General features: G+C 31.7%; 2 protein-coding genes across 5 annotated transcripts; one reads left to right on the top strand and one right to left on the bottom strand.

Annotated features, from left to right (window-relative positions):
* Nucleotides 1-672: 672 nt before the first annotated feature.
* LOC124822360 (chaperonin 60 subunit alpha 2, chloroplastic) lies at nucleotides 673-8,025 on the bottom strand. 3 transcript variants are annotated; one of them, XM_047294353.2, is made up of 9 exons: nucleotides 7,806-8,025; nucleotides 7,561-7,723; nucleotides 6,594-6,715; nucleotides 6,285-6,492; nucleotides 6,052-6,197; nucleotides 5,310-5,616; nucleotides 3,360-3,610; nucleotides 2,166-2,366; nucleotides 673-1,511 (listed from the first exon to the last, which is right to left on the bottom strand). In XM_047294353.2, the coding sequence occupies exons 1-9, from the start codon at nucleotides 7,884-7,886 to the stop codon at nucleotides 1,224-1,226; spliced, it is 1,767 nt and encodes a 588-aa protein (XP_047150309.2). In that variant the 5' UTR covers nucleotides 7,887-8,025; the 3' UTR covers nucleotides 673-1,223. The 3 variants fall into 3 exon arrangements, with proteins under 3 accessions (XP_047150309.2, XP_047150310.2, XP_047150311.2); XM_047294354.2 differs by lacking the exon at nucleotides 7,806-8,025 and having other exon boundaries at nucleotides 6,614-6,715; nucleotides 7,561-7,700; XM_047294355.2 differs by lacking the exons at nucleotides 6,594-6,715; nucleotides 7,806-8,025 and having other exon boundaries at nucleotides 7,561-7,717.
* A 9,230-nt stretch (nucleotides 8,026-17,255) lies between these two features.
* Nucleotides 17,256-20,214, top strand: LOC124829384 (uncharacterized). 2 transcript variants are annotated; one of them, XM_047302880.2, is made up of 7 exons: nucleotides 17,266-17,497; nucleotides 17,581-17,641; nucleotides 17,734-17,828; nucleotides 17,911-17,944; nucleotides 18,520-18,574; nucleotides 18,658-18,700; nucleotides 19,975-20,214. In XM_047302880.2, the coding sequence occupies exons 1-7, from the start codon at nucleotides 17,354-17,356 to the stop codon at nucleotides 20,044-20,046; spliced, it is 504 nt and encodes a 167-aa protein (XP_047158836.1). In that variant the 5' UTR covers nucleotides 17,266-17,353; the 3' UTR covers nucleotides 20,047-20,214. The 2 variants fall into 2 exon arrangements, with proteins under 2 accessions (XP_087950122.1, XP_047158836.1); XM_088093996.1 differs by lacking the exon at nucleotides 19,975-20,214 and having other exon boundaries at nucleotides 17,256-17,497; nucleotides 18,658-19,855.
* Nucleotides 20,215-23,234: the final 3,020 nt, after the last annotated feature.

Raw genomic sequence — 23,234 nt, forward strand, 5'->3', positions numbered from 1 at the left:
TTGTCTGGTCTAGTGGCTGATCACTGGATTAGTAGTTGATCAAACACTTATATCATAGGCTAAGAATGACTTAGTATTTGTCGGATTGATTTGAGATAATTTGAGAAGTGATGTACAATTTATTTAGGTGATAATGGTTTGTAGGTAAAGTTTCAAAAGATAGATGGAGCCGAGGAAGCAGTGGATTTATAATTTTTTTTCTAAATTACTAATTTACTCCTATGTTTAATTTTAATTTCTTAAAATAATTTTATTTATTGAATTTTCTTTAACTTTATATAAATATAATTGAAAAACAAATAACCAATATTTTTAAATAATTAATATTATAAAAACTTATTTATTTCCATTTTCTTAACTAAATTTTCATAACAACAATGTTTATATAAAGAAATACTTTTATAGACACTTCTGCCATTATATTAAAAATAATCTATCAATTTTCATGAATTCAATAAAATAAATCACATATATCAAATACCTTCTCCTTAAATACAGCATATTTTCATTAAACTAAATCGCTTCACGTTTTCTTCAAATCACTCCAAATCAATCATAAACCAAATCATAAAAGCCTTTACTGAAAACAGTGACGTAAATAAGTCCAAAATATCAATTACGAGAACAAGAAAGAGACCTGTCAACTTCTACAAAGCAGCAAAACCATAAACACGCACCAAAAAAAGCGAAAACTTGAAAAAGCTCCTTCATAGGAGTGAGTTCAAAACCTGACATTGACATTCTGGTAAGTAAACAACAAAACCGTGAGTCCACGCAGCACGGAATCAATATCTGATATATTGGTGGGTGTACCTACCTACTCCTCCAATAAAATTGAAAACACAATTTTCTAACACATCAAGATTTGTCCAAATGAATATTGTGCGATTTATATTTGTCTCATCAATTATGGTGTTACAATATATTGATAAAATCTTACTACCGGTTTTCTAGTATCAACTATGGCGTCACCAAAAATTAATAGGTAAACGGAGAAAGAAACCTAACAGAACTCTAATCAATTCCGTGTGGAATGTACTCGAACTTCACCAGTTGTACAATTGTTCCAATTGCTTCATCATACATGGGGTTCATCAAGTCATGACTCAAGCAGCATCTGATTTTCCTGTTCTTAAAAGCATTATTCTTACTGCAGCTGGATTCCAGCAGTTGTATGGAAAAGACTTAACTCTCTTTGAAAAATTGTAATTGTTTACTCCATTTTAGGGAGTTATGCCAGGGATAAAGGGCACTGCTGGTTTGGGTTTCTTTATTTTATCCACCAATATAGCTTGAGTAGTTAGAATCACACCAGCAACAGACACTGCGCTTTGAAGAGCGCATCTTGCAACACGACTAGGATCTGCTACTCCAGCATTCAAAAGATCTTCATATATCCCCGTCATTGCATTATATCCGATTCTCCAATCATATGTTCTAGTCTTTTGGACAACAATGTCTCCATCTATTCCTGCATTAGTTGCAATTGATTTTGCAGGTTCAATGAGTGCCTGCAATGCGTAACCACATATATGTTAAAGCCTTTCAGGCAAGTTCATAAGGATGTTGTCTGTTTTTGAGAAGACAGTAAAAGAGAAATCAACATTTTTTATGTATGTGCTTGGTGGGACGAATCAGTTGGTTAGTTATAATATGTGTAAAAACATTACTACAACTACATATGTTTAGCAGTTAAGACCTATAAATATAATCAATAGCCTTTTTATGTTAAACTTGCAAATCAATGTGCTTCGTATAATTTAAGAGATGTTCCTTGAAGTAGCTAAGACTCATCTGAGAAAGTATAGCCAAAATGTCATAAACCATGGTGGAAATGCTAATACGCACTGTCTAGCTAGTGCTCTTTTTTTCCAGAAAAGTGGACGTTCCTCTAAAAATAATGAGGTGTAATTGTTGAAGCGAAAAGCTTTTCTTTCAATTACAGTCCAAACAAGAATTTAAGAAAATAAAGCTCACAAATTTCCTGGATTTTTCAAAAGATGAAAATCTGATAAGTCAACTAATTTGAAGTTGACCTCTTTTTATCGGAAAGGAACATTTTACATGAAAATAATCATAGAGCATTCACTACAAAGTAAAATCAATGAAGAGAACTACAGGACGATAAGATAGAGAACTGGTTGAGTAAATAAAGGTAACCATACCTTTGCTACGATATCAGCACCAATTTGCTCATCTAGATCTTCCATGGAGTTCCTTATTGTTGGTATCAAGTCCGACAGGTGGACATATGTGGCACCCCCTCCAGGAACAATGCCCTCACTTATGGCAGCAAATGTTGCATTCTTTGCATCCTCAATTCTCAGTTTTCTATCTTCAAGTTCTAGCTCAGTATGTGCACCTACCTACACAATTGGTTATTGCATTATGTAATGAACACTTGAAAATGAAAAAAAAGAATGCCAATTTAAAATATTGTTGGCAAAATTTAAGGTGACAGCTGCTTCTTTTTGTGCAACAAATTGCAATCTAGAATTGTGTATGAAAAATATATGAAGTAGAACCCACGTAATTAACAGAATGGCCTACTTGGTCTCATACATTCTTAACATGTACAAGGATTACGCGATAATCTGTCTATCATAGGATCCAAGCTAATAGTTAAATTTCATTTTAGAAACAATTGGCATTAACTGAAGTTGCCATCAAATATAAAAATTGCAGCCCAGTAATTGAGCAGGCAATGTGGAACTTAGCAACACTAACCAAATGAAGAAATCAATTCAAATCTATTTTTATTTTCTGAAATCCTCATAAAATTATTATCAATACAATGACAATCCAATGCACTTGGCTCCCAAAACATACAGAGTCGGTTTCAAGAAGATAAATAAGCTCCAAGTCACAAGTCACCAACTTTATTGATGTGTCAAGGCTGGCCCTTAAACAAAAACTTTGTGATGCGAGAATTCTTGGTTAACTGAATTGAAATAATATCAATATTATTGCAATATTTTATTTGACTTAGAAAAACTAAATATAGTGAAGTTGAAAACAAAAAAAAAAAACTTAGTTGCAGAGAAGACAAGTATCAAATAGATTATATACTAGTTATGATAAATATAACATAAATGATATATAAGTAAAAAATTATATAGGATCCCTCTTCTGAAGAAAACATATCAAGAAGGCTAATAGGTGACAAACTGCCATTATTCTATTTTTCAAGTTACAAGCACAAAGAAAGTTGAAATTCAAGGTGAATAATGCAATGACTCGATAAAATCCAATAATATATAGAATAAGATAGAGAAAGAGAACTAAAGAAACATTACCAAAGTAAAGAACAAGGGCAAGAAGAATACAGACAGCCATGATATGTCTATCGAATTAAGTACCTTTATAACAGCAACACCACCCAACAGTTTCGCAATTCTCTCTGAGAGCTTTCTTGACAAGTTTGCATTATCTGTTTCACTAAGATCTTTCTTTATCTGTGAAATTCTGGCCTGAACTTCCGCCTTAGTACTAGGATCGGCAATGATAGTTGTCGCATTACTGGTTATTGTCACTTTCAGTGCCGTACCAAGCTGGTCTGATGTTGCACCATCAAGTGTGAGACCCAAGTCTCCAGAAAGAAAATCAGCACCTGTGGTGTTAACAACATGAGATCAAACAACCAGAGCAGGAAAAGTGTTATTGATTAAATGAGGCTGGAAAGGAAACTCTTTTAAGATATGGGAACAAAAAAATACATCCTGGGTATATTTAAGAAAAACAAAAAGAAACAAAATATCAAAGTAGCCTTATACAGAGTCACATGCTATATGAGCATTACTCATAATCCTACCCAACATGATAGAAGGAAGCATATAGAGGTAGACTGAAACTTCATTATAAGTAAGATAGCAGACTTGTCAAGACAACATATGAACCATCTGGGAAGTCAGTTGGCAGTTGTTCTTACTACGGGACTACCTACAAAACAATTTCAAGATTTTTCTGACAAGCTGGGAAGGATAGACACTTGTTAAATATAGTAAAAACTATATGTATGGGATTAATCTCCCTTGTATTGAATATACATATAGGGTATTGTATTTATAAAAGAAAAAATATGGACTAAGCACAAAATACAAATAAAAAATAATAACAAACTAACAAAAGATGAAAGATAATAATAAGATATTTATCTAAGAAATCTAATAATCCAATATATCTAACACTTTCCCTCAAGCTTGTGCATACAAATCGAATGTACCAAGCTCGTTACAAATATAATCAATTCTCGGGGTATCCGTAATGTGAAAATATGTGCTTTTGCACTCGAATGATACCAAATTGTTAATGATTTGCAAAGACGACACATCAACCCAGAAGACCCACCTGGCAAAAATCTAAGAGGTTGCTCTATATAAATCTCTTATTTCAAATCACCATTGAGGAACACATTATTGACATCCAGTTGATGAAGTCATTGTTAAAGAGTCACCATGGCTATAAATAAACTATCAGAAGCCATCTTCGCCATTGGAAAAAAAGTACAAATGGACGGGTCAGATGAAGAGAGGTCAGAAGAGTCTGTAGCAAAGACATGGACAAACAAGAGAGAAAAACCCTAAAAATCCAAGATTCTCCAATCAAGGCACCAAGCACAAATCCTGAAAGGGGAGAAAGAGGCGACCTTGGCGCTTTGAATTGCTGTCGGAGAGGAGACGGGACACGCATCCACGTGCAGCGGAAAAGGAAGCAGATCTGCAACTTCGAGAGGCATGTGAGGGCGCATAGGAACTCTGATAAAGGCGTCGTTGACGGCACAGTGGTGCCTAACTCAGACAATCAAAATCGTGTGGTCATAGGATGAAACTGGAACTCCGACGACGGTAGATGATGGCAGAGGCTCCAGCAACAGCAGTGGGTGCAATGGCAAAGGCGACGAAATTTTTTTCATAAAAAAACCTGACTCTAGATACCATGTTCAATATAGCAAATTTGAGGGGAGGTGTTGTAAATATTATAAAAATATTTTGTTTCCTTATTTATTCAATATCATTGGCAATTAGTATAATTAGCATAATCAAGGAAGATTGAAATCCATGATTCGAGAGATTGAATCCCATGATTCTAGGAAGGAATTTATTGGCATGGTAATATAAATAGGAACCTTGTATATTGAGATTATCACAACAACATATTGAGATTATTCCTCTCCTTTTCAAATCGTTTGACACTAACACAAATTGCATACGCTTTTCAAGAGAAAAACTCAAAAATAGGAAGCATGACCCTAGCATAGAGGAAGTTGGCATAGAAATAAACAAAGCTTATCAAAGCCTGTAGGAACTCACCGGTCATTAGTGCAATATCTTGTAACAAAGCTTTCTTCCCACCTGCAAATCCTGGACATTTTACAACTGCAACTCTTAGTAATCCTTGCGTCTTGTTCACTACTAATGTTTCCAGCACTTGTCTTGTTATATCCTCAGCAATAATTAAGAGTGGAACACTCAACTGCATAGCCTTCTCTAATAATGGGACTATTTCTTTTACACTTGAAATCTTTTGATCAGTTACCAAAACTTTAGCCCAATCAAACTCTACAATGGAATTCTCCTGGTTCGTAATGAAGTAAGGAGACATGTAACCCTTATCGATCTGTACAAAAAGAACAAGAACAACAACTGTAATAGGGTAGAAACACAAGGATTGTGCAGATCCAAACAAGAAGAAGAACTTACACTGGTTATTGTGTAATATTATTTGTTAAAATATGTAAAAATATCTTATTTATAGAGTATATTAGACTATGCTTTAAGATTGGTTTCCCTTTAACCCATTATCTCTTAAAATATGTAAAAATATATTATTTTTAGAGTATATTAGAGTATACTACACTGGTTATTGTGCCATGCTTCACTATCTCATGATTTGCTTCCCTAATTAGTTAGGAGTAAAACTAGTGCTCTAGGCTTTAAGAACATATTATGATGTTGTAATACATTACAGTAAGTATATTATTATTAAAAGTTTATTTTCTCTTAATCTCCTTCCTCTACGCCTAAAACCCCACAATTTCAACATTGTCCATACCTTCATCCCTTCTTCAATTATCACAGAGGTTTCAGATGTTGAGGAGGACTCAATAGAGATCACCCCATCCGGACCAATCTTCCCCATAGCATCAGCAATCAAGTTGCCAACATAATCATCATTTCCAGCAGAAATTGATGCTACAGCTGCAAAACAGAAGAAATATCCTCATTATTTTCTTGTGAAGATAATAACCCTTAATTTGACAAACTCAAACAAGCAGACGAAAATACCTTTAATATGTTCCCTCCCTTCAACAGGAACACTTCTCTCCTTCAATAACTTGACCAACTCCTTTACAGTCTTGTCCATCCCCTTCTTCAAAGAAATAGGATTAGCTCCAAAAGAAACTGCTAATAGTCCAGATTTAATCATGGCACGAGCCAAAATAATTGCAGTGCTAGTACCATCACCAGCTAACTCGTTCATTTTACTTGCAACCTACAAGCAGGAAAACTAAAAACATGAATACATCTCTAGTTACTTTCGTTTCAAATGTTGTCCATTTAACATGTGGCAAAATCCTAGCAACCATGATCAACCTCTTGAATTAGGATGGCACCTGCATTCTCAATTGCATCTGAAAGCTCAATGGATCGAGCAATTGTAACGCCATCATTAATCACTTTAAGGTTTCCAGATTCAGAAAGAATAACATTTCGTCCTACATGTTTAGGAATGAAATATAAGCAAGAACAGTCAACAATCACTGGACCATAATCAGCCAAATGAAGACAAAATATTGAAATTCAAAAGCAATTGGGAGCCTTGTTAGTGTTTCCTCATATTAACTTACTATGTTTACGAAACACCTTATAATCAAACAAAAATCCGATCAAAAGAAATCATGAAGTCACTTGAATTCACGTTGAAACAACCAAAACGTGTAAAAATACCAGCTAAAATGATTTTTAGATAAATGTTTGCTTTAGGCTGAACGGTTGCAAAGTGATGTAATTTATCTTTGGATTCTGTATTCTAAATTTAGAAGCAAAATTGTAGTAAACTAAGTACAAATTTGTTCATCCGACGCAAAAATAATCTCCAGTGTTTTCTCCTCAATCGATTTTGAACCAAACATATGAATGAACAACCGTAAAATTACACCAACCCGTATTTCAACATAATTTTGGATAAGCGAAAATCAGGTCAAACATTTAAGTCCCTAGTTGGGAAATTAATTTCTTGGGTCTAAAGTAGATAATGAGTAGCTTTTGCGTTGGATAAAAAAATTATACCTATTTCTACTACTAAGTTGCTAACAAAATAAAATCATCAAAACATAAATCTCTTTTCTTAAAATCAATTCTAACAAAAATCAACTTCATTAAAAACCAGATTCAAAAATGCTCAAACAAACATCCCTAAACAGTTGCCAGCATAGATTCTAGGTATCGGCCATTGTTCAGGCAGCAAAGCAGCTAAATATGATGGTAATTAAGCAGTGCAACAGATTGAAAACGCAATAACATTCATGTAACCGACCCAATTGGTTATTTCAGTCGATACCTTTGGGTCCAACGGTAAGAGAGACAGCATCGGCGAGTTTATCAATCCCGGCTTGCATGGCCTCTCTGCACTCCTTGCCGAATAATATCTTCTTAGGGCCTGCCCTCACCACAAAGCGTGGAGCTATACGAACCCCAAATGCCATTTGGTTCAAACGAAAAGGCTGCACCAGCATAGAGTCAGAAAAAGACGTAGAAATAGATGAGAGTGAGCATAGCATAACATAGCAGAGTAAACATACTTACTGGGAATGAAGAAGAAGGGTTTCCATTGGGAGGGAAGAAGAGCGAGGAGAGAAAGACGTGAGAATGTATATAGCTACTCATCTCGGAAACCCACACGGTTTGAATTGAAGGATGGAAGCTCAACTATTCAGGGAGGTCTTTTTCTGAATTCAAAGATTATCAGAGAAGTTTCCAAAATATATTTGCTACAGAGAGCAAGGTCTTGGATGGTAAGGTTTGATTTCTTCTATTTCAGATTATGGCGGTTGAATTTACACTTTATTTATTTTCATTGTGTTTGCCTTTTTTTTTCGTTTAAATTTATTCATTTCTGTTTTTATAAAATAATTTTTTTATTTATTTACGTAAAATATTTTTTCTTCACTGAAGTTTTATACAGTTAATTTTAATTCTCTAAGTTCGTTTTACAGTAAATAAGCAACATTTATTTTGAAAAGTTAGAAATTATTTTCTAGTCACCCATCAATATTGCAACATATTTGTTATGTATCTAATGTGGGTGGATCGCTCACTACAATGTTTTCTTTACAATAGTGTGAGTCTTGGTGATAGCAAAGTTCTACATTTATTTTAACGATTTAGAAGGATTCCATTCGTTTGTTATACTTCTACTCTTCAACTTTAAGGTTTTGTTCACTTAAATGGATTTGGAAGAGACTAATTGAGGGGATTTGAGAGTGATTTGAGAGTGATTTGAGAGTATTTGAGGGGATTGGAGGTAAATGAGAGTGAATTTGGAAGTAAACTTTGTGAGAATTAGTGTAGGATTTGATTGACGTGACAGATTAAAAACATTTACTTCAAAATCCAGTCTCACTTACCTCTAAATTCACTCAAATAAACAATAAAAAAATTTATCTTCAAATCCCATCAATCACTCTCCCCCAAATCCATTCAAGTGAACAAAGCTTTAGAGTTATAGATTCTAGATTTCTTTTTATCCTTGTTAAGATGTGCGTTTTTGTGAAGCTAAAAGAAATTTAAGAAGTTCATCAAAGATCATTATTTTCAAATGTCTTGCACTTTCACACTTTTGGTAAACTATTTAAGGTTTTCATATTATATTGTGTTTTGGAATACTTTCCTCCAAAACTTATAAGACAATTTATGGGAATTTAAAATCTTTTAAACATCTGTTAATTGTTTCTATCTTCTTCATCATGTATATCTCATTTTGTCTATGAAAACTAGTAATTTTTCTTTGTAGGAATTTTATTACTCCTTTCCAATTTTGTATATGGAACATTTGTTTTATTTTGATTTTAACAAGGAGTAATGTATGATATGTTTTTTTTTACCTTTTGCTTAAGCTTATTAAACTCTTCTTGAGTGTATTGTGTTTCAAATTTCATAATCAATAAATCTTCATAAGTTGACTTTGTGTATATTTTTATGTTGTCTATTTAGGGATAGTCCTATAATGGAAACTAAGTGGTTTGTTAAACTCCCTTTCTTGTTTATATTGTTTCATGTCATTGAATTTTCTATTTTACCATCTATTACAATATTCAACCCTTATGTTGTGTTTGTTTTTGTTATTTATTGTGCAAGTAACATTTGTGTTTGTTTTTGTTATTTATTGTGCAAGTAGCATTCGTGTTTGTTTATCATGATTTGAGAAGATGTAAAAGCGATGACTTGTGAAATTTGATCCATCATTCATACTCTGTTGGGTGGAAAGATGAGAGAGGAAAACTAACTCACATTTTTGTTTTACAACATTACCCTTTGTTGTTTTTTTAATTTTTACTCTGTCTGTTTGTTAAATTTGTTTTTTTTACCATGATACAGTGGTATGTTGAAATCAAAATTGATAAAAAATCGATTATCCTTTCACATGGAATCGTTTCTCTCAAAAGAATCGATTTTCTCTCGTATACATGAATGATTATCCTCTAATTCTAATTTTATTGTAAGGAGGTGAAAACAAACAGTATAACGAATATTACATTACAAAATAGTACAGACAATCAGACGAAGAAGTCGTGTTCTATAGATATTGGGAAAAGATATTTGTTAGGTGTAATAAGAGAGGTGTAGAGACATCACATAATTGTAAACTTAAGGTATTATAACATATATGGTGAGAAGTGTTGCGAATGAAGAAAAGAGAAATGAAGAATTTTATTTAAGAAAATAACCAATATTACTAATAATAACTTATAATTACTTCTAATTATTATTATCATTGTAATAATTGTTTTTACTATAATAATATATAAATTATTTCACTAATTAATTATTATTTTTAATTAATATTTCTTATCATTTTAAATATAAATTGACATGTCATTTTAAGATATTTTACACTAATTTTTGATTACTTTTATGTATAAAATTAAAATAATAACTTTTTAATTTTATCAATTAAAACTTTTTTTAATCTATTAAAAACATCATATTATTCCATAACCTCTATAAATTTAATTTTAAATCCTTTTATTTCTCGTCACCTTTTCTTTAATTCAACCTATCATGTAACATTCCAAAAATATAGTGTAAAATCATATACGAGAATCATCACATATTAACAATACTACAGATCAGTTCTACACAGAACGAGATACTATTATGGCCGAACAGCCTTACATAACAACAGGGAATTTAAAAACGTACGCTAGCTACTACTAGACTGAACGGTGTACGAAATAAATTATACCGAACGATCTTACAACATATAAAGCTAATAACAGACCTAACGTCCCTAAGGTTCGGTCTTCACTTCTGTCGCGTCTTCCAATACTTCTTCCAGCAGCTCTTCTCCTTCTGCTCACATCCACACGGATAATCATTGCAACAGGACAACGACAGGACGCACAACACAAACAAAAATAATAAACAGGGTAAGCTTATGTAATTTAATTTATTCAATCACAACATACAACATTCATAACAAAACCAACAACGACCATATCATAATTCATACATCCATACATGCAAATAACGACCACATGACTTTGACTGTCCGGACTGTATGAATCCTGTGTAATTATGACGTTCGTGCACCTGGGTGGTGTAGTAACTGGGATACCCTCAATAGCTGCCACCCGAGGTTGATCCGTTCCGTCCAAGTTAACCTTATGGACTAGGACCTCCTGTCATTCCCACATGTGACTTACTCCTCTCTACATGAGAACGAGTAATCATGGAATATCAGGATGAACGCCCGCTAAGCTTTGCCCACATTCATACTTTACCAATCAATAACCACTTTCTGAGATATCCCTCCTTGGAATACTCGTTCATAATCAAACTATTTCATACACATCACATTTCAAATTCTCTCAGACTTTATCATCCACATATTCCAATGAAATAAGATCATATGTTCTTATCATAACCCAAGTACGACTGGTATAAGAAGATCGAGCACTACTCATCTACTTCAATAAACAGACTCCTAAGAGTTCAAACCGGACGCCACGAATCCTAGGCCGAGTACTAACACTCTAGGCCGAACACCTTTTAAAGACCAACACTGATTTACACTAAATACTAATACTAATGAGAAACTATGAGCGCTACTAAAACTGAAAGATTGGTCCAAGACCGATCGCTAATAAACTCACAGAAAACGAATGAATATATATATATATATATATATATATATATATATATATATATATATACACACACACACACACACACAATTGAGCCACCACATATTCTGAATGAAAAGATCGATAACGTCTACGACCTTGAGTAGTATATGACACGTTAACTAAACTGTTCAGGAAGTCTGAATGAGAACTACACTTAGGTTGATCACTCATATTTACATTATAATATTATAACACGCTCGTTATTACCGTATTCCTTGTAAGAGAAATATAACATAATAAACGGACGCTCGACCAAATTACCACCTTTACTCAAAATACTACAGTTGACGATCAATCCCTATCTCAACTCAATTCACCACATGCATCATTCATCCATCCACACGTCCAAACAAGCAGTACACACATATCTCATATTCATCAAATAATCAAACAACCTATCTTGCAAACATGCCAACGTTCAAACAAGAATTTAAATCAAATTATATAAGCTTCCCTTACCTCGACACGTAACTGAACGCTCAACTATGCAGGATTAGAGCTCCCTACTACCAAAGACTTAACGTCCGACGACCACGTTTTAGGAATATTGAACCACATAGAAAACCAGAAACGCTCAGAATTATACTATCTACTCAGGCAACCAAAAATAGAGGGTTGCATGCAAGACTTAAATGAACGCACTAGAGAGAAAGAGACTCACCGGCTCAGAATCATAAACCGATCGATTTAAATGGAAGCTCTTGACGCCGCGAGTGTTCCAACGGTGCCTGAGAGGTGATTGGAAGAAGAAATAGTGAGGTTTTCTTAGAGAGAAGAAGGAGATTTTAGAGAGAAGGAGAAAATGGTTTCAGCAGGGTGGGGAAGAAGAAAGGCATGTAGAGAAGTGACACGACATTTGAAATTTGGCCTTAAATACTGCTGGCGCCCAAAGCGAACGGTCACTCTCCTGCAGCCACCTGTTCTCCAGTAACTGAGATGCTCACTAACTTCTTGACACATGGATCCCACTACTTGGGGTTTTTTGGTGTGTTTTTAATGGGTTCTGACATATCACACTTCCATTTCTCTTTTTCTTCAAAATAATTTTCCCATATCTATAAAAATAAATAGACCCTTAACCTGTGTTTGATTCTGCGTGAGTTCGTTTGGATCTGCTGAAATGCGACGAAACAGAAGCAGGGAAATGTGAGAGATGGTCCCTTTGAGACCCTCACTCCTATGTGAAGAAAGAGCGGGAAAAGTAGCTAGAAAAAGAAAGAAGACAAAAATACCCCTATGTTATTAGTCTGTTTAAATTTATTTTAAAAAACAATTAAAATAGACCATTAAAATAGATCAATTAAAAAGTTGTTAAAAAAATATTTTTTTTAATATATTGAACAAAACTTGAAGTTGACAAAGAAATCGGTGAAGGGATTGATTGAAGAAGCGGTGGTGGAAAAATGATAAGAACGTGAGGAGGTTGCCTAAATTGCAATGTAAATAATAAAAATAATAATTTATTTAACGATAAAAATAATATTAATAATAATACCAACATTAATAATAATTATATCAGTAATAATAATAATAATCATTTATTTAAATAGACTATATTTTATTTTAAATTAATTTTAATTATAAAAATAAAATAATAATCATCTAATTTTATTAATTAAAATATATATTTTTTTAATTTATCAAGTTCATTACATTATTTATTAATTTTAACAATCTTTTTTATTATCTTTTCTTTAATATAAAGAAGAACTTTTTTTCACTAAAATTCATTCCTACATTTTTTCTTTAAAATTTGAAGTATAAACCAAATTATTAGTACAAAATATGAACTTTTTTTCTAAAGTATGAAACAATAATGTCATGTGTTTGTATGACAAACTCTTTTAAAGTGCAATATAGAAAAACAAAGGATAGAGTATTTTCATGTACATTTGTCTTTATTATTCAGACTATACCCTTTCTTTAACTTTAATTCGTTACAATTGTTACTAATATTTTAGATGAACGTTATTTTAGTAATCTCTCTAAAATAATGGTTAAGAAATCAATTTTACGAGAATAATTTGTAGAGTGATGTTACATGCTTTAAATTAATTTTATTTTTAACGAATGTGGGATAAGAAGTAAATTTTATGTTTAACTTAATTTTACAAAATCAAATTATAAAATGAAATTTATTTTTTTATATATTTTTTAAATTGATTTTATATTTAATTAATGTAACACTTTAAAAAATAATTAATACTTTTCAAATTCTTACAAACCTATTCAAATTTAGTTTACACTTTCAAGGAATTAAATTTATGCAAAACACTTAATTTATCCTGTGTAATACTTTTCCTTTATTATTATTTGTATTGAAACTCTTTAGAAAAATATCAAATTTTGACCCACACTAATATGCTGAAATTTTGATATTTAATTTTGGACTATAACTAAAGGAATTATTACTTGTTCAATCTGTTTTCGTTTAAAAATTAAAAAAATATAAAATAAAATGTAGTACTATAAATTTTTATAATATAGAAGTGAAGTATATATTTTAATTTTAGAAATTTTGAAGAAGTATATACTTAGTGAAATTATACGTATATTTTCAATAAAAATTAGCCGTTAAAAAATAAATTTTTACTATGCTTTTTACATTTATAGGCCTATCACGGTCAAATAGAATAAAACAATGACAATGGATAATCATAATTAAGATTTCAAAACCTCATATTTGTTATTATTTAAGCTTTTGGTATTCTATATGAGATTACGAAATTAAACCACACAACTTAATTCAAAAATATACAAATTTTGTATTAAGAAGTAAGTTTATGTCTAATTCCTAATGCAAAAAGAAATGTATAAAATGTGAATTACTCTTACTTAATGTTAAGTCATGTTTGATTGATAGAATAGTTGGTAGTGTATATCAGTTGCTCCTTGAGTCTAGAAATGTTGTAAGCCAAGTTAGAATGTTTTTAAAGTTAAATTAATCACAATATAATTAATTAAGATTGGTTTTCACACGAAAATAAATCCTTTCAAATTATATATTTGTCATTGTTTTTTATTAATCATTTAGCTTATTAATTTAATTGATTAAAACAAAACACATTTACAAGTTTTCAAAGCTGAAGAACATTTACCGATACGTTATTTTCAAAATCTATTATATCATCAATAAACAAATTTGTCTTTTAAAATCAATTTTCTTTTCATTCTTAACTATGATTTTTGAAAAAAAAAATAAAGAGAAAAAAAAAATGAAATATTGAGAGGCTATTGGAGAGATTATATGAATTTTCAAGTTTACATCAAGAATCAAAGAAGATTCAGTTGTTTCCAGGTTTTCTTGTTTAGCCTAAGATTGATGTAAAATTTGCACATCATACAAGTGTATTCATTTCATATATTTTGATTATTGTTCTTCTATATTTTATTCACTATGTAAGTGATTGGTTAGGATAATTGTGTGTAGCATTACCTTGGTTGAAAATCTTAAAGTGTGTTGAATATAGTGAAAACTATGTATAAGATTAATGTCTCTTGTGTTGAATATACACATAAGGTCTTTTATTTATAATAAAAGAAATATGTGTTAAACTCAAATACAAAAAAAAAATAATAATAAACTAATTAAAAATAATATATTTAACACTCAATCTTAAGTTGGTGCATACAAATTGTATATACCAAACTTATTATTAATATAATTAGTAAAGGTTTGGTGAAATATCTACTTCTACACTCAAGTGACACCAAATTGTTAATAATTTGCAAAGACGACATAAAAGATGAAATATCAATCCAAAAGACTCCCCTGAGCAACAAATATGGGAGGTTGCTCCATACAAATTTCTTCTTACAAATCGTCATTGAGGAATGTATTCTTGACATCCATTGGATAAAATTGTCATTGTTGAAGAACCACCACGGTTACAAATAAACTAAAAAAAGTCATCTTTGTCATGGGAGAAAAAACATATATTGATGGGTCAAACGCAATGGTGACAAAAGAGGGGTCAAAAGAGACAACAACAGAATAAGTCATTGATGAACAGGAGAGAGAAATCTTAAAAATCAAATATTCTCTAATCGAGGCACCTAAAAAAGAAAAAAGGAGCATTATTGATGGTTTAAATAATTGTCTAAGGGGAGATGGAACGTGCGACCACGCACGATGAACCAGAAAGAGGAAAAGGAGTGACCTCAACACTCTAAATCGTTGCCTAAGAGGAGACGAAACATGTGACCACGTACAATGGAATTAAAAAGGTAAAAAGAGCGACCTCGACACTATAGACCCTTTCTTGAGAGGAGACAAGACACATCACCACATATGACAAAAAGTGGAGCACATCCATAAATATGAATGGCGTTGAAAGCGTTATAATCTTTGATGAAGGTGTCAATAAAGACACGATGGTTGCCTAGCTAAGACAATCAAAACTGTGTGGTTGTCAGAAGAAATTGGAACTCTAATGACAATGACAGATGACGGCGCTGCCACCGATAGTGGTAGATGACGGCGATGGCCGACAACGTCAAATAGCGTAGCCGCTGGCAAGTGTAGTGGTAGAGGCGAGAAAAGTTGTTTTCTCAAAAGAACATGGCTCTAGATACCATGTTAATAAGTGAACTTTAAGTCTAATTTAACCCCACAAAACCGACTCAATAACGAGTAGAATGATATACCCAACAAATTTTGTTAGGATAGGCTCTAACCTGGCTTTGATACCATGTTAAGAAGTTGACTTTGAGCCTAACTCAACCCCACAAAATTGGCTTGCGAGAGTGATTAAGATCATGACATTGAGATGCCAACATAAAGGAAACAAGTGTATCATTGATGTTTTTACTAGGTATAAGAAAAATAGTGAAACAAGTAAAAGTCAAAGTGGGAACAATAGGTGAACCCAAAATCTGATTACAATATTCATCAGCATGGTCGTGCAACATCAATAACATGAAGAACTTTAATCATTACTTTATTTCTTGGGCAAGAGTTGAGGCAAAAGGCAATAATTCATTAAATTCTTGATAAAGAGCATGAATTTTACTCATATAATAAGCCATAGAGTCCCGATGCCGAGGAGCAACAACATTAAAAAGATGATGACAAACACCATAAAACGTTGAGTTATAATAATTTTGCATGTTCCCATATTTCTAAACATTCGTAGGAATGAAAAATTTGTTTTAAAGAAAAGTGAAGGGCCTTGAGAAGAATGTATAATTGAGCATCAATTTTCAACCAACGGGTAACTGTAGGGGAATCAATAGTTGTCACGTTTTGAGTAATATGATCAACATAACCCTGACTTTTAAGCTAAAGTTTAACCTTTGATGCCTAAGTTGCATAATTAGGGTATATCTAGAGTGTAAGTTCTGCATAGACAAATCTTATAATCCAATTCTTGATATTTTAGTGGAATTCTAGCTGAGGTTACTAGAAACTGGAAGTAAATTCTTAAATTACTAAACCAGTATAAAACTTGATGTTTCTTGTTTTTTCTTTCAACATCTTTTATTATCTTGATAATTGTAAAGATTTTGAAAACTAAACATTTTACTATATACATGTTAATTAATTAAAAAACATTTTGAAACCAATTTTAAATATTAAAATAATTAAATTATTGAAAAATAGATTTACTCCATCTTAATTGAAAAATATTAGTTGCAACTATTTTAATTGATAAAATAAACATATAATATATTAAGAAGTAACATAAAATTGACTGATAAATTAAAAATTATTTTAATATATATTCTAATTTTTAGAAATTTTAATAAAAATATAACTTTATGATAAAATTAAAAATTAATTAAGCTTTAAAATATTAAAGAAATGTGTGGTAAGGTATGGACCACAGGGCTGGGCCACGGGTGAGAAGAAGATGGGGAAACGGGGTATGTATCCTTGTAACCTGCTGCTGCATAACCCACCTGCTTCTGTCCGTGGGTTTAAAACTGAGAAACATCAAAACGACGATGCAAGCCTCATCGTTCAGTGTACGCGCGCAAATCCCAACCGTTAATAAGGATTCCATGGCCGAGTCTACCGTCCCTAAGTGGGCCCAGAAAACCGTTAGCTTGCCCCCGCTTAGGCGCGGCTGCCATCTAGTTACTTCCAAGGTCCCTTTTCCTATTCCTTTTCTCCCTTCCTTTTTCCTTTTTTCAAAACCCTAACCCTTCATTTTCTTTTCGCTCCAATTCAGATAGTCAAAGAAATCGAACCAGACCTCTCCGGATTCAAGTGCGGCCTCGCTCATCTCTTCTGTGAGTATCCTCATACGCACACACACCTATCTATTGCATGATTTGTTTTCTCTTACTGAACTTGGAATTTCTGATGGCAAACCAAACGACAGTGCAGCACACCAGTGCTTCTCTCACCATCAACGAGAATTACGACTCTGATGTTCGCCATGATACCGAAACCTTCCTCAATCGGATAGTTCCTGAGGTTTCTTTCTCCTTAATTAATTTTTTCTAGTCACGTAATTTCTTTATATCAATTTTAACGCGTTAGTTAATGTCTGCTGCAGGGATCATCTGCTCCATGGAAGCATACTCTTGAGGGTTGGTATTATTTTCTCGTTTTCTTTAAATAACTACGTCTCTGATGTCCATGGATTCAGCTTCAGTATTTTAAGTCCTTGTTCTACTTTATATATCCTCCATAAAGCTTCTCTGATTGGATACAGTTATTATCCTTGCTTTTCGTATAAGATGTGGAAATTCTGATTGAAGATTGTGTGCTAAGATTTTTGCCTGCTTGTATTTGTCATAACTTCATAGCATAAGTCGGTTATTACTTATCGTTGGACAAGTTTCGCTCCATAAGCACTTTTAGAAGAGAAAGATAAGAAAAATGAATGAGCATTTCCGTAACTTAAAATTAGCTCGTGCCTAGGCTAATGTAAAGAAGGTTTATCATATAATTTCTTTTAATTTGTGACTAATTTCAATTTTAATTTGTGGAGAAACTTATATATATATATATATATTTTTTTTTCTAATGGAGAAGTTTATTCAAATAAGGTCCTTTGGAGCTGTTGCTTTTCTTTTTATAATATGGGTATATTTTCTGTAGTGATGTATTATATTTTTCTTTTGTGACAACGGGGAATCTTATTTAGATTGAAATTTTGCAGGGCCAGATGACATGCCGGCTCACATTAAATCGTCGATGTTTGGTTGTGCACTGACGTGAGGAATTCTACCGTGTTTCAGTTTGATTCATTATACTGAAATGACTGCTAACATCATTTACTGATTTCTTTTATTTTTAGGATACCAATTACAAATGGGAAGCTTAACATGGGGACGTGGCAGGTAATAAAATTCATTTGTGCAAAGATCTTTCCAAAATCATTCAAATTTATGTTGGTTCTATATATAGAGGTTGTGAGGGAGAGAGGGAGGGAGTACAACTTTAAAGTGCAGAGTGAAAGTACACTTGGATAACCAAGCTTTTTTTCATCACTTTTGGAATATTTTGGAACTCGTTCATGAAGAATTCAATTCCTGTCCAATTCTCATACAAATCAGGGCCCTGACTAAAAGATCAATGACTATCTAAGTTTATCATATGCATGTGCACATTAAAACAATTCTTTCATTGTGGATGGTATTTCAAAAGCTGTTACCTCCGGTAATTCACCATTGATGCTATGCCCTGACGGAATATATTTCATAATGGTTGATTCATTATACCCTAACTTTGATTAGGAAAACCCTTCTATTATTTGACTAACAAATTTCAAATTCCATAATGCTCTCCTTCGAGATCGATAGTTCTCACACTGTATTCGGAAGTTTCTCAATCCATTTTTTACTTGGAAGAGCGTATTCCTATTTTATGCCCTGAACTGGAGATTAAGTTAATGGATGAAAGCAGAGTTTATTTTGTAAGATTCCGTAAGGACAAAGACAATGTTATAAATTTTGACTGAGTAGTTTATCTCCTGTGAGAGCAAATGAAAAACTGATTTTCATTGGGCTGGATTGTGAACAATATAAATAATGGAAACTGATTATTTTAATTTGTTTGTGAACATTTATGCTAAGAAGTAAGAAATTTCATATACTATTGTTGTGCATTAGGGTTTTCTTAAAGAAGTTAATCTTTATAATTTGAGAAACGCAATTGAAATACTATACAAACACTCTTAGAAGTTCTTGAGATTGCATGTGACTTCCGTTGCTTCTTATACATTTACAACAACAACCATTACAGGGGTGCAAAATGTAATTTGCTTTTTGGGTAATACAGACTGTCAGTGTAGTTTGTTTTAGGTTAATGTTTGTAAAGGAAGAAGGATATTATAGAGGTAAAAAAGGGAGGGACATCCCAGAAATTAACTAGATCTCAGCATATAGATAAATCCCATTTAATATGGAAGTGTTTAATATCTATAGTTATCTATAGATGCTGATGGTTAGAATATTTTATGGTAGGATCTGTGCTATTGGAGTTGGTTTGGTTGACGCGAAATAACTAGTTAATATTTGCAGATGTTACTGCTTCAAATATTGGAAACACACACACCTCGATTTAGTTTATGTAATATCCAAATTAATAACGTATTTCTTCTTTTATGTTTAAGGGTATATGGCTATGCGAGCATCGAGATCATCCTACCTCACGAAGAGTCGTTGTCACTCTTAATGGAATATGAGGTTTTAAGATCTGTGCTCTTTACTTCTCTGTTGTAAACTCTCTTTGTAATTTACAGCAGGATGTCTGCTTCACATCTACCATTTTTAGCTATTGTAATTTGAATATGTTCTCAACTTGGAACAGCATTATGATATGATCTTTTAATGCAAAGACGTATTCTAAATAATTATTATTAGTGAAAATCACACTAACACCCTCTTAATATTTTGGCGAAGTTGCACATGCACATGATATCCTTATTTTTAATCTCACACAAGCCTTCTTCAATTTATATAACAACATAATTTATTCTAGTAATATTAGATTGATTGTGGTTTTATTATATTTGTATTTCCCAGTTTTGTTACCCAATAAAAATGAATTTTCATTGGTAGATAGTTATTATAAAATATGATTGCGCATATCTTTTAATTTATATAAATGTTTGGATAGGACTGTTACATATGAAAATGCATATATGTCTGATCTATATTTGAACATATTTATTTAAAAAATACTAAAATTTAATGTAATTAAGATATATTATATAAAATGTACTAATAGTGTCTCGTACTTGATATCACAAAATAAGTGATTGTTTCAAAGTATTCCGTAAATCAATGTTACAATATCAAGTATAAATTAATTTAAAATAACTTTGGTATCGAAAAAACATAGAAAAAAAATATTTTTATTCAAAAATATTGTTTTGAAAAATAAAATAAAATTATATATCGCAAACTAATTGCACAAACGATTTTACAGTTAGACACCAATTAAACTAGCTATTTTTAAATAAAAAATAAACAAATACGAAGCTTATGTTAAAATATTTAATATTAAGATTTTTTTATTAAAACTATGTATAAAACAAAGTTATATACAACTAGAAAAATATTGGTAGAGGTGATATTTTTAAAAGAATGTCTATTAACCAAAATTATGTGAAATATATATGAATGAATAGAAGTTATTTGAATTAATATTAATATTTAAATATATTTATTTATTATAGTAATTAATATGAATTTTTATGTATATATTTGACATTCGAGAGAGTATGTATTTGCTAGTATCACATGATAAATTGTCAATGGATAATGTTAAATTATTTTATTTATCAAAATATAACCTATTTTTTTATATCAATAATAATAACAGTTTAATTTAATATGCAATATCAGTACATATGCAAATGTCTAATTGATAATTTAAACAATACAAGAGAGTAAAAAACTATCATATAAGAAATATCACGTGATAATATTATAGTAGTTTTTTAATTTTTTTACATGGAATAATAGTGAAGGTAATTGTCAGCAATATATATTTTAGTTAAATCAATCAAATAAATCATTCCAGCTTTATATACTATTATTTTAATTTTAATTTATTACATTTTATGGAGTATTTTTATAATTATGAAAGTGTTTTATAATATTAATATTTATTCATTCTAATTCGTAAGATATTTTAAGTAAAGTAAACATGATTATATAATAGTAGATTAATGCCCGGGTAGTTTGTGAGAAAAAATGAACTAAATAAATAATATGACACTATATAAAATTACAAAATAAGTAATTAAATTAATATAGTTAATAATATAAGAACATAAATGATAAAGAAATATAATAAATAAAAAATTTAAAATATGATGATAAATTGAAAATAATTTTCAACGGTACAAATTGAAAATAATTCTATACAATATATTGTATTTAATACATAACTTATTAGATGATTTTGAGTGATTGATATTCTAGTTATTAAAGCTAACAAATATCTATAAGATAATCTTTACCTTTATTCTTCGTAACTTATACTTAAAGCTACGTTATTTAAAATAATTTCCATTCAATACCTTTTCAAATTTAAAATATAAAATATATTCATTAATTTAAAATTAATTCGTTTTATACTTTTTATTTATTTGAAAGTTTTTAAAACTACAGTTTAATTTGGTTACTATGACTTTATTTAAACATTAATTGGGGTTGACTCAGTCAAATATGATAGATTTTCGGTCGCAGTCAACTCGACTAAAATTTGGTAGGATAAACATGACTCAGTTTTAGTCGAATTCGGCTCATTTTTGGTCGGGATTAACTCAACCAAAATTTGACAAAATTTTGGTTAGAATTGACTCGACTGAATTTCGATCGTGACCGTCCTAGGTGAACTTGATCGATTTTTATCGGATCGACTCAGTGAAATCTTGGTCGGGATTGACTCGACAGAGTTTCATTTGTGGCCGTCCTAACCAAATTCAGCCAATTTTCTACCATGGCCAACTTTTAGTCAAGACTGATTCGACTAAGTTTTGACTACGCTCGTCTCTGTCGAGGTCGACTTGGTCAAATTCCACCAAATTTTGTTTGGGACCGATTCTATCGAGTTTTGTCATGGTCGTCCTGGCTGAATTCGTGGTCGGGATCAATTTGTCTACATTAGGCCAAATTTCGGTCAGAACAGACTCAATCGAGTTTCAGTCGTGCACCTCCCCACTAAATTTTGAACTAAACCCGTCCTAAGATTTTGGAAATCCTAGTTTGCCTCAACCTTTGGTTTGACCCAGGTCGTCTCAACTTTTAGCCTGATATGAATCATCTCAATCTTTAACCCGATCTAGTCCGTCTCAAACTTTGACCCAAGTCGATTTGTCTCGACCTTTAATCTTATCTGACTTATCTAAATCTTGGACCTAGTCTGACCCGTATGAATATTTGAGAGGTTACTCCCTCCACCACCACATGTTGCTCCATACACATCCACATTCCCATTTTACCCTACGGATCAATGAATATGAGAGAATCGTTTGGCCTTCAATGGATCTTGACACCCGTTAACGAAAATCAAGATTTGTTTGACCTTTGAACGATTTTCTTTTATACAGAACAAATTTTAAACAAATTAAATAATTATAATTAAATTAATAAATAACTCAAAATATAAAATTATATACTACACATAAAAATTTATACAAAAAAGTAAAATTAATAAACTAAAACAAAAAATAAAATAAAATAAAAGAAGCCAAACGTGAAGGCTTGAACGAATATGCGAGATCCGTTGGGCCTTCAACGGATCTTGACATCCGTCGACGAAAATCAAGATCCGTTGAAGGTCGAACGGATCTCCCATATCCATTCAGGTCTTCGCGTTTGACTTCTTTTACGTTTATCAAACAACAACGCACAGATACCA

This window comes from Vigna umbellata, chromosome 7, assembly GCF_029865625.1.
Source record: "Vigna umbellata cultivar VRB3 chromosome 7, Vumbellata_1.0, whole genome shotgun sequence".
NCBI classification, from domain to species: Eukaryota; Viridiplantae; Streptophyta; class Magnoliopsida; order Fabales; family Fabaceae; genus Vigna; species Vigna umbellata.

Coding starts and splice junctions, on each gene's coding strand:
- LOC124822360 (XM_047294353.2), bottom strand. CDS start 7,886: ATGAGTAGCTATATACATTCTCACGTCTTTCTCTCCTCGCTCTTCTTC. Junction 5,617..6,051: donor TAATTGAAGAAGGGATGAAG/GTATGGACAATG, acceptor CTTTTTGTACAG/ATCGATAAGGGTTACATGTC. Junction 1,512..2,165: donor GTGCTGATATCGTAGCAAAG/GTATGGTTACCT, acceptor TACGCATTGCAG/GCACTCATTGAACCTGCAAA.
- LOC124829384 (XM_088093996.1), top strand. CDS start 17,354: ATGCAAGCCTCATCGTTCAGTGTACGCGCGCAAATCCCAACCGTTAAT. Junction 17,642..17,733: donor CGGCCTCGCTCATCTCTTCT/GTGAGTATCCTC, acceptor ACCAAACGACAG/TGCAGCACACCAGTGCTTCT. Junction 18,575..18,657: donor ATGTTTGGTTGTGCACTGAC/GTGAGGAATTCT, acceptor TTTTATTTTTAG/GATACCAATTACAAATGGGA.